The sequence below is a fragment of the Muntiacus reevesi genome, chromosome 13, assembly GCF_963930625.1.
Source record: "Muntiacus reevesi chromosome 13, mMunRee1.1, whole genome shotgun sequence".
In the NCBI taxonomy this organism is placed as follows: domain Eukaryota; kingdom Metazoa; phylum Chordata; class Mammalia; order Artiodactyla; family Cervidae; genus Muntiacus; species Muntiacus reevesi.
This window is the reverse complement of record NC_089261.1, coordinates 57893358-57910696: the sequence shown is the minus strand read 5'-3', so window position 1 is coordinate 57910696 and position 17339 is coordinate 57893358. Positions and strand designations below refer to the sequence as shown.

The 17339-nt window shown below is 41.3% G+C and overlaps 1 protein-coding gene across 5 annotated transcripts in view; it reads right to left on the bottom strand.

The window, feature by feature from the left end:
* SMAD1 (SMAD family member 1) overlaps window positions 1-17339 on the bottom strand; it is an 81993-nt gene that overhangs the window by 11037 nt on the left and 53617 nt on the right. For 4 of the 5 annotated variants that reach the window (XM_065904359.1, XM_065904360.1, XM_065904363.1 and 1 more), the window contains exons 3-5: window positions 6048-6305; window positions 3162-3278; window positions 72-293 (exon numbers count right to left, since the gene is read on the bottom strand). In XM_065904359.1, the coding sequence (XP_065760431.1) occupies window positions 72-293; window positions 3162-3278; window positions 6048-6305 (597 nt within the window). The remainder of the gene's footprint in view (window positions 1-71; window positions 294-3161; window positions 3279-6047; window positions 6306-17339) is intronic. The other variant, XM_065904364.1, reaches the window with a different exon arrangement.

Sequence of the window (17339 nt, the reverse complement as noted above, 5' to 3'; positions counted from 1 at the left end):
CGCTCAGTCCTGGGGGAAGGAGAACATGACAGACAGACAGACGTTCAAGGGAAGCGCCGGTGAAGGCTCACCTTTCCCGATGTGCCGCCTGGTGTTTTCGATGGTGGAATTCCGGTTAACGTTGGAGAGCAGCCCGAGACAGAAGCGGTTCTTGTTGTTGGAAGGATCCGTGAAACCATCCACCAGCACGCTGGTGGAGGAGGCGTGGAACGCTTCGCCCACACGATTGTTGAGCTCGTAGTAGACAATGGAGCACCAGTGTTTCGGTTCCTCATAAGCAACTGCCTGAACATCTGTAAGAAAGGAAAGCTTAGAGTCAGCCATGAGTGCCCCGGGTGTTCGAAAACTGAAACTGTGGCGTAAAGTTGGCTCAGGGTCATGGAATGAAGATGTGACACAGCCACCACTATTATCAGGTACAGAGTTTATCTCTGATCTCGGAAGCAGGGACTCCTTGCTAAGTGGGGCATTCACCTTTCATTGGAAGATAATTTTCTCTGATGGCTATCGGATCAACAAGACGACAGCTAAGCACTCCAGCGGTATGTGCTGGACACTCCCGGGACACTGCTGGCTCTATAATTTGCCAAAATGGAAATGACCCCACCACTGACCCTGGCTCACCATCTAAAGAAAGGCAACAAGTGGCAAGTGAAAAAAAAACAAGTGGAGGGAGAACAATAGAGGACAGGAAATATGCCAAAGGTGCTGGCACAAAAAAGGAATGACTCTGGACAATGCCTCAGTACACCGATGCTTTTTCAAAGCAATGAAAAATCAGTTTCTAATTATTGATAAGAAGTTACTTGACTTCACGCCGCCAATAACTCTCACAGTTACAGCCGTGCTCCAGTCCTCAAACTCAGGAAGAAATCTTGCCAGCTGGCCATTCCTCCTGGATGAATCATATCTCTCTCACCCAGATTTCATGCTAACTTCCTTATATTTGCTTTAAGTCATGCACAGCAGGTGTGTTTTGTCTCTCCATTCCCAGAATGGGCCAACAATGGAAATTACCCAACTTTACTGACAGGATGCAGCTTGTTAAGTCAAATCTCTTAAGACTAACAAATCTCCAAACAGAACACACTTCTAAACATTTGCAGCTAAAAGGTCCTAAAGATAAGTTCCTTCTGCAGTAAAACCTCTTATATCACTGCTTTAGAGATTCCAGGAATACAAACCATATATTTCCACTGTGTCAATATGTAATGATCTGAAGTTTTTATGAAGCCTGGAGTATACAATCATTAAAAAAAAAAAAGAAAGAAAATCCATGTTGGAAGCATGAACTCTGTTAAAGGAGAATGACCTCTGTGTTCTGAACATCAACCTCCATGAATATTAAAATGCCCTTTACTTTAGAATACAGTAAAGAAATTAAGAAAAATAATCATTAAAAAAATCCATCCATACATTAGCTGCTTTATACACTTAAGCAGGTGAGTTAAAAACAAACACCATTTTCCATGATTGCTAGTCATCCCTTGTCAATCAACTGTTATGTCAATTAGCAAGGTTCTTTCAGATTTACAGGTGCCAAATCTTAAAGAAGGCTGCAACGTCATTAAAAGAAGGCTTTAATCAGCTACCAGGATCAAAGTACTATTCACCTAGCTTGAAGACTGACAATTTTTTTTTGTAAAAGGCCAGTAAGGTCTTACAGGCCATATGGCCTCTGCGGCTGCTGTTCAACTGTGCCCTAGCTGTGCGAAAACGGTCACAGATAATACGTAATGAATAAACATGGCTATGTCCCAATAAAGCTTTATTTATACAAAGAGGCAGCAGGCTGATGTGGCCTGTGGGTTGCAGTGTGCTGACCCCTGCTCCAGGAAAACCACCAAGGTCCAACAGAGCCAGCAGTCCTTAGAAAAACACTAACTGTAAACTTACTTTCTAATGGGGAAGCAATTTTAAGCCATTTAAAGGAAAAATCTGAAAGCCGATTAAAGGTCTGTTTTCCAAAATCAGACAGTATGGGCTTAACAACCATAGCCGCAAGTCCACATGCTCGTAACTGTTTCAGGCTGTGTCCATTCTCTTCTGTTCCCCAAATACACATTCCAAAGATGTGTGAATAGGAGTTATTTTCCCCAACCAGAATCTTTGTCAGCTCATAACTATATGTTTGAGAGGATGTTTCACAGATTATTAAATCCAGAGTCAGTAAAAAAATGAAACACATAGCCAATAAAAAAGATATAAGAAATGTTTACACCTTAAAAAGGTATAACTTCCAATTTATTGCACTGCACATTGAAGGAAAGTTCTCTGAGTTCATCATCAACTTTGAAAAACTTAAAGAATATCAGCGACTTCTGACATAGTCTGAGGTTATTTCCACTCCTTTACTTAAAAAAGTGCTAACAATGAAATAAGACATACCTAATAATGAACTTCTATTTTAACTTCAATTTGCATTGTTGTTGTTTAGTCACTAAGTCATGTCAGACTCTTTGTGACCCCACAGACTATAGCCCGCCAGGCTCCTCTGTCCACGGAATTCTCCAGGCAAGAATACTGGAGTGGGTTGCCATTTCCTACTCCAGGGGATCTTCCCAACCCAGGTACTGAACCCGTGTCTCCTTCATTGTAGGCAGATTCTTTACCCCTGAGCCACCTGAGAAGTCCTTCAATTTGTATTAATTGAAGCATGCACGCAGGGAACAAATGCTATTAGTTTGGTTCAGCTGCCACTATGCTAGATGAGGGCCAGAAAGAAGATGGGGCTTATGAATATTTATCCTGACAACAAAAGAAGCTTTTGCAAAGCCTTGTTATATGAACTTTTCATTTTGGAAATCACCAGTGAAAACTCTACTTCAATTTTATACTGACTTTTTTCTCCCCCTCAACATCCCTTTGTCTTTCACTTAAAAATATTGTTTTATCATCAATTTGGAAGTATTAAGTACTAAGGCTCTAAACAGATGGCTGCACAATTATATTTAGACTTTCATTAGCTAAATCGGTGCGTCTGTTCTTCATATAAAAGGCTTATTTGTAATCCAAGGAGTCTTCCTACTAAAATTCTCTTACTGTAAGTGCTCTTTTTCAAACAGCTATCTTTTTCAAGACTAATAAAAATTTGTGAGAGAAAGCAACATTTCGACAAAGAACTTCAGACTAAAATGAGAATAAGCAGCAGTTCATCTTACCTCCTCTGTTGATTTCTGAGGGCAGAGAAGGCGCCATCATATTTGTGTCCATGGGTTGAGAGCCATCCTGGGTCATAGGGTCTTCAGGGGGCAGGTAAGCAGGTGGGGGTGTATCTGCTACAAAATTTGGGAAAAAAAAAAAAAAAAAGATTTGTTTATCCTTAGTAAACACACAAGCACACAAGCTTAAAACATATATTCTCTTCCACGCCAAAATTCTTAAATTAAGTGGCCACTTCACCTTCCCCATCTGAAGACTGGATGATACAAACATTGGGCTTGGTGTATGCGTTTTGAAAATGGCTACCATCTCATATTCTTATATGACTGTAGTGAAAATTCAGTGGGAGGAAAGCATCGTATACCAGTTCTAGAAGCTGTCTGCTTACCCAGGAGCACTCCTTTTTAAAACAATCAGAAGAGCATTTAAATGTGCTTGCACACAACCCACTTTCAAAGGACCTCTGCATTTTGTCATTTCCCTGGTGGATGGAAAACTTTTGAAAGCTACACAGAACTATTTCAGAAAAGGAGCTTCAGGGTCTCATGCATTAAATCTATGGGCTCTTAGGAATTTACCAACTGAGTTTCACGACAGCCAACTTACTGATTCAAACTGTGAATTTCCATGACTTCATGAAGTCTGCTAGGACCACCTAACTTCCTATCCACTCCTATCACTAGCCTCTAGCAGCAGAATAAGAGGAAATAAATCAGTTTGTCAAACAATTATCTATTTCAGAATTTTTGTATACATTTCTTCTGGAAAGTTCACAATCAACTGGCAAATAAGACGCAAACAACGTGATTTTTGAAACAACACTAACACAAGTCTTGTGCTTTCACATTTTTCACTTTTAATTTTTTTTTGATGTGGACCAATTTTTAAGTCTTTACTGAAATTGTTACGATATTGCTTCTGTTTCATGTCTTGGTTTTTTTGGCCATGAGGGGGATGTGGGATCTCAGCTCCCCGATCAGGTATTGAACCTGCACAGGAAGGCAAAGTTTTAACCACTGGACCCCCAGGGAAGTTCCAGTCTTGTACTTTCTTAAGTAAAATAAAGGGTATGGCTTTCCCACAAATAATCCTTTGGGATGGAAAAACAAGTTCCTCAAGGGCTATGGCAAGCCCATGGTACCATCTAGCACATACGACAGAGCAGGAAAGAGTTTTACCTTAACCCGTAGCCTGGATGAGTACTTGACACCACTCAGGGCAACCGTCAAAGAGAAAAAGCCAACACGGCTCTTGCAGAGTTTCCCAGTGATTTCCCAGAACGACTCTCCCGCTGAATCACACCCTGGCCACTTCCACCGTCTCCCCCAACCCCCACCCCCTCAGCCCCAAGCTGCTACGAGCTTGGCCCCAGAGCACAGAGACAGGACCCCGGGGACCTGATCCGGATGCCTTTTCTACCCTTTCTACAGCTTTTTAAAATTCAGCTTCTTCCCTGCAGCTGTAACACTGCCTCTGTTTTATTTCCAGCCAAAAACGAAGACAAAGAGCCTCCTCTGAGACCAAATCCAATAAATTTCTGCAAGCAGGCTGGTGAAAACTTCATCAACCCCCTGTGGCATCAGCTCTGGTGGGAAGACCGGATACTATGGGTGATGCTCTGCTCTCTCCATGAGGCCCTCCTCCCACCCCTTCAGCTTTCTCTGCTCCAAGTTTTCTCTACTCCAAGTTTTCTCTACTCAGCTTGGGCCTCAATCCCTGACAGCCAGGGACAAGGTGTAAATTCAAGCAATAATCTTCAGTATTTTCCATTCTTGGGGCTACCCTGAGTCTGCCACTGCTTCAAAGCTGCCCCAAACAATCTCCTTGCCTCCAACCTGTTCCTCAAACTCAACGGGTCCAGAAAGGGACAGGAAATCACCAGACGATATGAGTTTAATTTTGAAAGAAATCTATCTCCCATCCTCATCTTAAACAGTTTCTGACTGAAAAACAAGCAAGTTCAATATAAACAGGCTTAAAATGTAAAAAAGCACTAAATACATAAATAAAAGATACGAATATCAAGTATGGGTCACTTTTCAATTTTTGAGAAGACACTAGCTCTGCTATCGGATTCAAATTTGCCCCCAAACATTTCAATATGTTAAACATGCTTGCCCACTCCTTTTCCCTTCTTGAAATGTTAATAGATGTCAAGTGTATCTTTGCTTGATGCACCCCCTGTGAGGCTGACTGGCTAGAAATCTGGCACTAATCATTTTTATTGTTCTGAGATGCTGGGCTTATTAACCTATAACTCGAAAAATATAATGTCCTAATTAATCATTTAATTGACAGACATTACACCCTCAGAGAAGGCTACAAAAGGATAATGGTCTTTTGTCTTTGCTAAGTTAAACAAGCAGATGGTTTCCAGTACTTCTGTTGCAAGTCCTTTGTTGTTCAAGTGTATGTTTCTCAGGATTACATCACCACTTAAACGAATTTAATTAAGTGTGTGGGGGTGTGTGTGTGTGTATCCCCCAGGAAATATCTCTTCTGAGGTTGCATTTATAACAGGGTTTTTTTTTTCCCCTTGCATGAAAACAGCAAATGTGTGTGGCGTGCTATTTTTTTTCCGCTCGCTTTTATCAAGAGCAAAGGCTGGAACAACCATGCCACTCCCAGAAGGATGCAGCTGTTTCAAAACCTTCCAAAAATCAAACACGAAAACATATTCAGGCATCTGTGCTGGACAAATAAAACACCGCCTTGCTTGGCTACGAGGTGTCTCCTTTCATTCCAAGTTGTATCCTGCGTTTTAGAGCACGGTGCCGTGGCCCAAGGCTTGCGAGCTCTCCCCGTTCCAGGAAACCCGGCTTCTCCACGGCACTGTGAGGACGCGTCTCACTGACCACAGAACATCACCGAACGCGGCAACCTACCTGGCATCTGGAAGGGGCTTCCTGGGTCTGAGCTGGTCGGAGAGTGGGGGTACGTGCTGCTGCTGCTTCCAGGAGAGTTGGGGTAACTGCTGCTGGGAGAATGAGGAAACGGATGGCTATTGGGCTGCTGGAAAGAGTCCGGGAAGGTGGCGTTGAGTGGCATGTGAGGCTCGTTCTGCCCTAAGTTGCGGAACTGCGCTAAGAGGCTGTGCTGGGGGTTGTATTCGCTGTGTCTCGGAACCAGGACTGGAGGAAGAACTGGAAAGGGGGAAAGGGCAAGAAAAAAAAGAGGGTACAAAATCAGAATGATGAAAAGCTTTTAATAAGGTCACACTAAAACACAACAAAGTTGAAACATAATCTGTAAGTCACAACAAGTTATTTGAACCTTGTAGCGCTGCCAACTCAAAAGCACCATTCAAATGAAAAGCCATTTCCCACTCGGGAACAAATGCGATAAAAACGATGGTCTGCTCAGAATCATTGATGGCCTAGCCAGAGAGCTGCAGCATCAACAGAGTGCCCAGGCAAAGTTCGCAAAATACATTCTTTTACGTGAAAAATGTTAAAAGTTCCCTGATTCTTAATTTTCTCACCCACTAAAAACCAAGGCACAACTAAGAACATACATCACCACTGACAATTCCATTTTACCTCCCTGATGGAAAAGGGAGGTAACTCTTAACTCTTTTACACTTAGGAGTTAATAATATTTATTGAATGCTGTGAATTAGTCACCACAAACATTTTAAAATTAAGTCTTGATTGAGTCTGTTACAATATTGCTTCTGTTTTGATTTTTTTGGCTGCGAGGCACGTGGGATCTTGATCCCTCATCAGGGACTGAACCCGTGCCCCCTGCATTTGAAGGCAAAATCCCAGCCACTGGACCAGCAGGGTGGTCCCTACTCACCACAGATGTTTTAAATGGACACGTTAGCTCACTTTAAACCACAGAAAGTGTGCTAATAGTAACTAAAGTTGAGAGGATCCATACAATGAGCAGTATAAAATCCAAACGCCAATGAAGATAATTAATTAGATAAAATACGATGTTTCGTGGGAAAGACTTCATAGAGTGTCCTAGTGGTCACACTTCATGAACACCTTCCTCGAAGGATCTGAATGTATTTGCCACTTCCCAGCAATCCTTATCACTACCTGATAGGCAAAGGAAGCAATACAATCTGCATTTTCTCTACTGAATGCCCAAGGTACAAAAGTCCAAAAAACGTAGGCACTAGTAGAGAAGGAAATAAGACAAGTCAAATCACTCCCCAAAGCTCCGTGTGTTAGGAACCTAAGGAGTCAATAACTAGCATGGTGGTTCTCAATCTCCAGAAAACTCCAGAGGCAAAGTGATGAGAAGGGCGATGAGAAGGGAAGGGATGGGCCAGCTACCAGAACCCTAACTGGGTTTTCCTAAGCTTCTTGCCAGGGTCACCAGACGGCTCCTCCCCAGTAACACAGGTCCCTGGAATCCCTACTGCTCTTGTGGCCGTGGTTAGAAGAAGAAGAACAGTCCATCTGGTAAGCTGCATGAGAGGGGAAGCGGGAGACTTAAAATCTGTTATTGCTGTTGGGAGTTAGGACTCAGAATACATTTCCCCCAAGAAACCGTATTTAGTGGCATTAGGAATTAAGCAGATTTTTGAGGACTTTCCAGTCAATCTACCCACGGCTTATACCATTTCTAGGAAAAAGTGCTATGAACACTTGGATTGTAACTGATTCATGAGCTGAAAATTGTTTAAGTAAAAATCAGTTTCTGAAGGTGTTAAAAGGTCTCATATGCTGTATCTTAAAGGTCTCCACAATCCTCCATAAGATTCACTGATTTCCCTACAATTTTATCCCTTAGAAACAAATCTTTTTAGTGTAATAAATGTATTTCCTTTTTCACACAGCGATGGAGTTTGTCCGAATCAAAAGCATGATTGTTACTTATAATGGAAAAGAATCTGAAAAAGAATGTGTGTGTATATATATATGTACATAGCAGAGTCACTTTGCTGTATATCTGAAACGAGCACAACACTGAAATCAACTATACTCCAGTTAAGAGAAAAAGAAAAAAAAAACCCACGAAGAGAAAAAAGTAAGATGAAAAGACATAATTCTTCCTTTTACCTTTCAGTAATCACTTGAAATGTAAACTACTTTGGTTAAAGAAAAAGTTCCCAATAGTCATAAGCACTTTCCCAACACCAAGAGAAATCTATTGGGTTGGTTAGAAGGTTCGAGTTTTTTCATAAGATGAACATTTTGGTCAACCCAATATATTCTAAAATAAGACACATGCCCTGAACTAGTGCAATATCTTTAAATTACCTACACAATCACACACTTTCCCTTTTTCAGTTGTTACAACTTGAATTACCGCTTCCCAATTTGCCTTTATAGTCACCATTCTGATGCTTACCTTTAACAGCTAGAAAATACTGGCCTCTAAACCCTTCCTTAGAAAGCATCACTACCAACAAAGCTAGTGGATGTGATGGAATTCCAGTTGAGCTATTTCAAACCATGAAAGATGATGCTGTGAAAGTGCTCCACTCAATATGCCAGAAAATTTGGAAGACTCAGCAGTGACCACAGGACTGGAAAAGGTCAGTTTTCATTCCAATCCCTAAGAAAGGCAATCCTAAAGAATGCTCAAACTACTGCACAATTGCACTCATCTCACACACTAGTAAAGTAATGCTCAAATTCTCCAAGCCAGGCTTCAGCAATACATGAACTGAGAACTTCCAGATGTTCAAGCTAGATTTAGAAAAGGCAGAGGTACCAGAGATCAAACTGCCAATATCTGCTGGATCATCAAAAAAGCAAGAGAGTTCCAGAAAAACATCTATTTCTGCTTTATTGACTATGCCAAAGCCTTCGACTGTGTGGATCACAATAAACTGTGGAAAATTCTGAAGGAGATGGGAATACCAGACCACCTGACCTGCCTCTTGAGAAACCTGTATGCAGGTCAGGAAGCAACAGTTAGAACTGGACATGGAACAACAGGCTGGTTCCAAATAGGAAAAGGAGCATGTCAAGGCTGTATATTATCACCCTGCTTATTTAACTTATATGTAGAGTACATCATGAGAAACGCTGGGCTGGAGGAAGCACAGGCTGGAATCAAGATTGCTGGGAGAAATATCAATAACCTCAGATATGCAGATAACACCACCCTTATGGGAGAAAGTGAAGAGGAACTAAAAAGCCTCCTGATGAAAGTGAAAGAGAAGAGTGAAAAAGTTGGCTTAAAGCTCAACATTCAGAAAACTAAGATCATGGCATCTGGTCCCATCACCTCATGGGAAATAGATGGGGAGACAGTGAAAACAGTGTCAGACTTTATTTTTTTGGGCTCTAAAATCACTGCAGATGGTGATTGCAGCCATGAAATTAAAAGACACTTACTCCTTGGAAGGAAAGTTATGACCAACCTAGACAGCATATTAAAAAGGAGAGACATTACTTTGCCAACAAAGGTCCATCTGGTCAGGCTATGGTTTTTCCAGTGGTCATGTATAGATGTGAGAGTTGGACTGTGAAGAAAGCTGAGCACCAAAGAATTGATGCTTTTGAACTATGATGTTGGAGACGACTCTTGAGAGTCCCTTGGACTGCAAGGAGATCCAATTAGTCCATCCTAAAGGAGATCAGTCCTGGATGTTCACTGGAAGGACGGATGCTGAAGCTGAAACTCCAATACTTTGGCCACCTCATGCGAAGAGTTGACTCATTGGAAAAGACCCTGATGCTGGGAGGGACTGGGGGCAGGAGGAGAAGGGGATGACAGAGGGTGAGATGGCTGGATGGCATCACTGACTCGATGGGCATGAGTTTGAGTGAACTCCAGGAGCTGGTGATGGACAGGGAGGCCTGGCGTGCTGCGATTCATGGGGTCACAAAGAGTCGGACACAACTGAGTGACTGAACTGAACTGAACCAAACCCTCCTACCAACAGAAGCACCAGACAGCAACAGAAAAATCAGCTCTCCATCTCTCTTCTCTCACCCTCCCCTCCCCACCTTACTTGGGCTCCTGTTTCAGCGACTCCTATGGCCTAAGGGTTTTAGAATTGGGCGTTTCCTTCGTCCCCGTTGCCTGCAGATGACAGCGGCAGGGGAAGGTCATGTATTTCTGCACCTCCGGTGGATGCTCTGCGCACGTGCCCCCGTGTACCTGTTGTCTGGCTCTAAACACAGGTCTGCCCTTGGTGTACACCACGGGTGAGATCAATCAGCTTTTGTGACCTCGGAAGTGAACCGCCAGCTATAACAAAGCAGCACTCTACAGATGAACTTGACAAGATCAATACCGTTTTCCTCACTTCTCATAATTAAAAGGTGAGATGACTGTGCCACTCCTGATGTAGGTACAGGCATATTTTAATGAATTTAAAAAAGGTACTGGGGTATCACACTTCTATAGTAAAATGTAATCATATAACTGCAATCATATACACCCTTGTGTCCGGCTTTAGCTCAACATGCTGCTTGTATGATCCATCCAGTGCTGTGTGCAACACCTCATTATATGCACATATTACAATTCACTCAGCCTGCCCATCTAATCTCCTCAGAGCATAATCTATTTTTTTTTCTGGTTCCTGTGCATCTTCTTGAGGAAATGAGAAGATAATGTTTGCTTTCTTATTTCATCTTTATTACTAAAAAGAAAGGCAGCCCCTGCACTTCGCTTTTTTCAACTGTTTGCTGCTGTTGAGTCGCTAAGTCGTGTCCTACTCTTTGAGACCCCATGGACTTGCGCTTGGCTTCCCTGTCCTTCACTATATCCCGAGGTTTGCTCAGATTCGCATCCATTGAGTCTGTGATGCTATCTAACCATTTAATCCTCTTCTCCTTTGGCCTTCAATCTTTCCCAGCATCTTTACCAGTGACATGGCTCTTAGCATATTCTAGAATTAATTTCATACTACCTATAGAGATCTTCCTAATTTGTTTTTATAGCTAACAGCACCGTAGTTTATTCAACCTGTCTCCTATATCTGGGCATTTAGGTAGTTTGCAATATTTTAACCATTATATACAATACTGCAATGAATAACTCCATGCATATACTGTAGTACTGTTAAAGGTGTATCCTCAAAGTGGAAATACTGTGTGAAAGGGTAAATACAGATATAATTTGGTTATCATCAAGTATCTATGCATAGGGGTTGTACCATTTTGCATAGCTACAAGCAACAAACGAAAATGATTTTTCCCTCAAAGTCTCCTGAACAGACTATTTTGTCAAGTTTTTTATGTTTCTGACAATTGGATGGGTGAAAAAATGGTGGGCATTTTGGTGCCCTTTTATATTTCTATATATATCTTTTCATGTTGATCATCTTTTCATGTACTTCAGAAGACCTATTTTAGTCTTCTTTTGTGAAATGTCTGCTTGTATCTTTTGCTCATTTTTGGTCTTTCCATTTTTCATTAATGATAAATCATATAAACATATAGACAAAGATATAATATCCATATTATAGATACTGTATCTTATCTATATAAGATATAATAATATCTTACATAAAATACATTATTATTTATATAATATCTTATCTATATATCTTATATATATTAGAGACATCAGCCCATGATATATTATGTTCCAAATAGCTTATCACAGTCTGTCAGTTTGCCTCTTGATTTTGTTTATGTGCAAGTTTATTTTTTGGTAATCAAAAAAATTTTTTTTTAATTGCATGTGGATTTTGAGTCATAGAAAGTCTTTTTCTACACCCAGGTTGTAAGGAGGAATTCATCCAAGCATTCTTCCAATGCATGTAAGGTATCATATTTTATTTAAATCTCTGATTCATCTGGAGTTCAGTTTATTTATACCATAAGGAATAGATCTAATTTTATCTTTCCAAATGGCTAGCCAGCTGCCCCAATACCATTTATTAAAAAGCCCACCTCTGTCCTAGTAGTCAGAGGTACCACCTTTCTCATAAACTTCCACGTATATTAGGGTGTGTTTTTCAGACATTCCATCCCATTCCATTCTAGTCCATTGCCCTGTATCACACTGGTTTAATTATACCGACTTTATGTGTGCATGTGTGCTCAGTCGAGTTTGATGTTATGCAACTCCACAGACTGTAGCCTGTAAGGCTCCTCTATCCATCGAATTTTACAGGCAGGAATACTGCAGTGGGTTGCCATTTCCTCTTCCAAGGGATCTTCCCGACCCAGGGATTGAACCCACGTCTCTTGCATCACCTGTACTGCAGGCGGATTCTAACCACTGAGCCACCTGGGAAGCCCCGCAGAGACTACAGTATACGCTAATATCTGTAGGGCTGGTCCCCTCTCACAGTCCACTTCACAGCTTTACTCACATGCTTACTTTTTCATATGAACTTTGCTGGTCACCTTGTCGACCTCCAGAAAAAAGATTATTGGTCCTTTTACTGGGATCACATTGCGTTTAAACATTAACTTAGTAAGAATTAATATCTTATAATGTCAAGATATTCTATTCAAGAACTGGGGAGGTCAAGTGTACTTTTGCATCTTTCAGGATTATTCCATAGCTACTATCTGTATTAGTTTGCTAGGCCTGTCCGTAACAAAATACCACAGACCGTGGGGCCAAAACCACAGAAATTTATTTACTCAAAGTTCTGGCGGCTGGAAGTCCACCAGTGAGGTGTTGGCAAGTTGGATTCTTCTGAAACCTGTCTTCTTGGCTTGCAGACGGCCACCTGCCTGCCGTGCTTCTTCCATATTACTTCCCTGGTGTCTTTCTGTATATACGTCCCTCTCTCCTCTTCTTATAGGAATACCAGTCAGTTTTGAGTCCAGCCCAATGGCCTCATTTTAACTTTTTAAAGGCCCTATTTCCACATACAGTCACATTCTTAGGTACTTCTGATTGGGGCTTCAACAGATACATTTTGCAGGGAACAGAATTTAATCTATAACACCGTATTACATTTTAAACATTTCTTATTAAGTTTATTAAGTATTTTATCTTTTCTGTTGCTATTTTAAATGGAGTTTTCACCTTTACCTTATACCTTTCACTTTCACTTATACCTTCTATCTGGTAATTATTTACATATTGGTTATTGACGTTTCTATGTTATTTTATTTGTAACTGGATGAATTCTTTTGTTGTCTCAGTTATTTTTACCATTGACTCACTGTAGAGTTAGTTCTCCAGCAAATGATCATGTCTCCCACAGCTAATTTTACTTCTTCCTTTCAAATTATTTTCTTGTGCCTAACGGAACTGATTGGTAGTGTCAATACAACGTTCAAAAGTAATGGAAATGGGGCTTCTTTGGTGGCCCAGGGGTAAAGAATCGCCAATGCAGAAGACACAGGTTCAGTCCCTGATCTAGAAGGATTCCCCATGCTGCAGAGCAACCATGCCCGCGTGCCACAACCACTGAAGCCCGTGGGCCCTAGAGTCTGTGCCCGCAACAGAAGAGGTCACTGCAGGGAGAAGTCTGGGCATCGCACCTGGAGAGCAGCTGGGTGCGGCTGCGTTAAAAAGGTCTACTTCTAAAAGCAACCAACAGACTTGACGTGGCCTGTGGGCAGTTTTCCAACCTCTGGCTGCTCTGATTACTTAGGTTTTTCCCGCACAACCTGTCAGATATTTAGACTGGTGTATTAAAGTTCCTATTATTGGGGTGTTTCTATTTGTTTTTCCTGCCATACTCTACTTCATAGAGGAGGTTGCTATGATATTTGGTGCATGTATGTTCACTGTAACGTATCATTGACCATACGTATCATGAAGTTTTAGAGTTTAAAATTGATTCAGCATTCATTACACAACTCATGATTGTCCTAATCATTCACATTTCACTCTGTTAGGTCTTTGCAACTGTGTGTATACTGTAAATGCAACTTTACATCTTAAAAAATGACACACCACGAAATCTCTCATTTCTAAAAAAGCCCCTGAAGAAATCCACCTTGTCAACTATCAGGTAAAATAAATGAACATACTCGAGAGGAAATAATACCCAGAGGACTAAAAGAAAAATGCTGCCAAAAAGTGTAGAGAAGTCTGCTCTTCTAAGGGAAAGTGCAGTGACACATTGTATATGTGTAAGAGGCGTTCTGTTCTCCAGCACAGAGATGTCAGCTATGTTGCTATCACACTCCAATGAAACATGAGAATGCTTTAGTGAGACATATGAAGTTTCAAATAAATACATTAAGTGCAAAAAAAGTTATTTACTCAAACGAGGGTATTTCAATATTCACTTACAAAACAATCACCCACCATGTCAGTTTCTGCAAAAACGCCCCAGTCAATAACGTGCTGAAGCATTTGCGCCAGTGCCTTTTGGGCTTCTGAATTCTGTTTTGTGCGAGGTCACAATCACAACCCTCCACTTGTTGTTTACAGGTGCCTGATATATCTTTACCAATTCCATGATTTTTAACTTTTTAATCACTTTTCTTGGGTGGGGGGAGGGATGGGTCTCTTGAAGACAGCCTAAAGTTTTGCTTTATGAACCAGCTTGAAAATCTCTTAATTTTAATAGGTGATTAAGCCTATTTATTGATATGACTCTTGCTTGGTATCAACTCTGTCATGTTATTTTTTGTTAGTTATTGTATTATATTTACTATATTTCTCTGTGTGATGTAATTATTTGTCTTTGTGTTTTTTAAAAAGGAAACTCTAAAGATGGTTTTATATTGCTGTTATATGATGATTTTTCTATTTGTATCTTTTAATGTCTTCCATTTTTTCCTTACTTAACCTTACACTGTCTAGTGGATCAGTTTTAAACGGTACCTTTTAATTATCATCTGACTCTTTGTGACCCTATGGACTATGTAGTCCATAAAACTGGAGTGCGCAGCCTTTCCCTTCTCCAGGGGATCTTCCCAATGCAGGGATCGAATCCAGGTATCCCACATGGCAGGAGATTCTTCACCAGCTGAGTCACCAGAGAAGCCCATATATGAACACTACTCAATAATAAGGGTACTTTCTTGGTGGCTCCCTGAAAACTCACTGGAAGGGCTGATGCTGAAGCTGAAGCTCCAATACTCTGGCCACACGATGTGAAGAGCCAACTCTGGAAAAGACCCTCAAGCTGGGAAAGATTGAAGGCAAAAGGAGTAGAGGGCAGCAGAGAATAAGATGGTTAGATAGCATCACCGACTCAATGGACATGAACCTGAGCAAACTCCGGGAGATGGTGAAGGACAGGGAAGCCTGGCATGCTGCAGTCCACGGGGTCGCAGAGAGTCGGACGTGACTCAGTGATCGAACAACTGGTGGCTCAGTGGTAAAGAATCCACCTGCTGATGCAGGAGACCCAAGAGTCCCTGGTCGGGAAGATCCCCTGGAGCAGGAAATGGCAACCCACTCCAGCATTCTTGCCTGGAGAATCCCACGGACAGAGGAGCCTGGCTGGCTACCGTCCACAGGGTCACAAAAAGAGCTGCACTTAGAAACGAAGCAACAACTCAGTAACAAAAAGGAATGAAATGCTGATTCACACAGCAACATGGGTCAATCTCAAAATAATACGCTGAGCGAAGGGAGACAGAAAAAGTGTATACTGTGTGATCCCACACATATAAAATCTAAACATGCAAAACAGTGTATGGTGATAGAAAACACAGCAGCGGTCTGTGGAGGAGGGTTGGGGCTGGGGGGAGAGACTGAAAAGGTCCAGGAGCAAACTGCTGCAGGTAACGAGTCAGTTCACTGTCTCGACTGTGCTGATGCTCTCACAGACATGTTAAAACTAATCATAGTGTACATCTTAAACATGTACAGTTTATTCTGAGCCAATTATTCCTCAATAAAGCTGTTCAAAAAATAAATGTAAAGAGGCAATTCAAAACCATCTTTTGTGAGTTAAAAAAATAAATGGTTAAAATGTTCCATTATCTATTCCTTTTCCAACCCTATGTTCAAGGTTTGGTAACCATTCCTTGGAGTTCTCGAATTCTACTACATTTCCAAATAAGACAGTTTTATCCTACCGTGTCGTCTTCTGGGGCTGTAAGATGTACATCTCCCAATTCAGAATCCCCATTCAGGAAAGGAACTTTAGTTTGCTACCACAGACACACTAGCTCCTACAGTGAAATCCAACTGAAGATACCAAAAGTAAAGAGCTGCAAGAAGTCTCATGCTAAAGTGGTGATTAACATTTAAAGCATGCAACATCTTCTGTGGGCTGTTCAAAGGTACTAACCAGAACTTCAAGGTAAAAAAATAAATGGATATCCTCCTATACACTCAAGGAAGAGGACATTTTTGTCCAATTTACCAAAAGTTCAATTTAACCCTCTAATAATAAGCAGCAACCAGTGCTTCAAACTCTCTTAAAATACCCTTAGGATGTTTCTGAGATCCATCTCCCCAGGATTTCTCAACATTTTCTACCAAAGTATGCCTCAGTGACAGAGGACAGTGGATCCAGCTGGGGTCCCAGCAGCACCACTGGAATTGAAATTACACTGACATTTTGATTGATCTGAATCAATCCATACACAGCTTACACTCTACTCTTCATTATTTATCAAACACGAAAGTGGTGTCTTGAACCACTTACAAGGCAGTATAACTGGCCTCCGGGAAGACGCTCCTGCCATGTTACCTGTGGCTCTGAGTGCCTGGCAAGGCACGCTGTGCCGGGGTGGTGTGAATGTACGGGTTTCCTATTTACTCGTCATCACAATACTAGCAAGTTACAATTTCTCAGAAAATTACAGTAAAAAGTAACAGCAAGGAGGAAGGTAGATATAAAGCTAGATTCTAGAACTAAGAGTATTTGTGTAGAAGCAAGGAGACGTTCATCAAATTGGTTTTCAGGCGATCACTAAAATCTACAAAGTTCAGATTACCACCACTGATATTTACTTTAAGTCTGGAACCACGCTGAGCACTTTATCACACCCTGCAAATAAGAAAGCTGGAGGGGATAACTTACCTAAGGTCCCAGAGAAAGGGTGGAGAGTTGGGATTCAAACAAAGGCAACGGGCACTCTCAACCCCTGAGGTTCTGCTGTCTTGATGACTAACTTCCCAAGAATGTTAAATTCTGTCTGATACAGTCTGTTTAAGGGGTAAATGAGTAGAATAAATTCTAGAAGTGCTTCTGGACAAATTAAAGTTAAGGTCAACACAACTCACAGGAGAAAACTCCAGTGTAGTTGAATAAGTTCAATTATGAAACATTTCTAACTCCTTGATGATGCTAATAGGTGAATCACTATCAAATCTGATTCGTGTAGCTTGAAAATAATAAATAACGTATCTGTATATTCTGGCTTGCCTGGGAC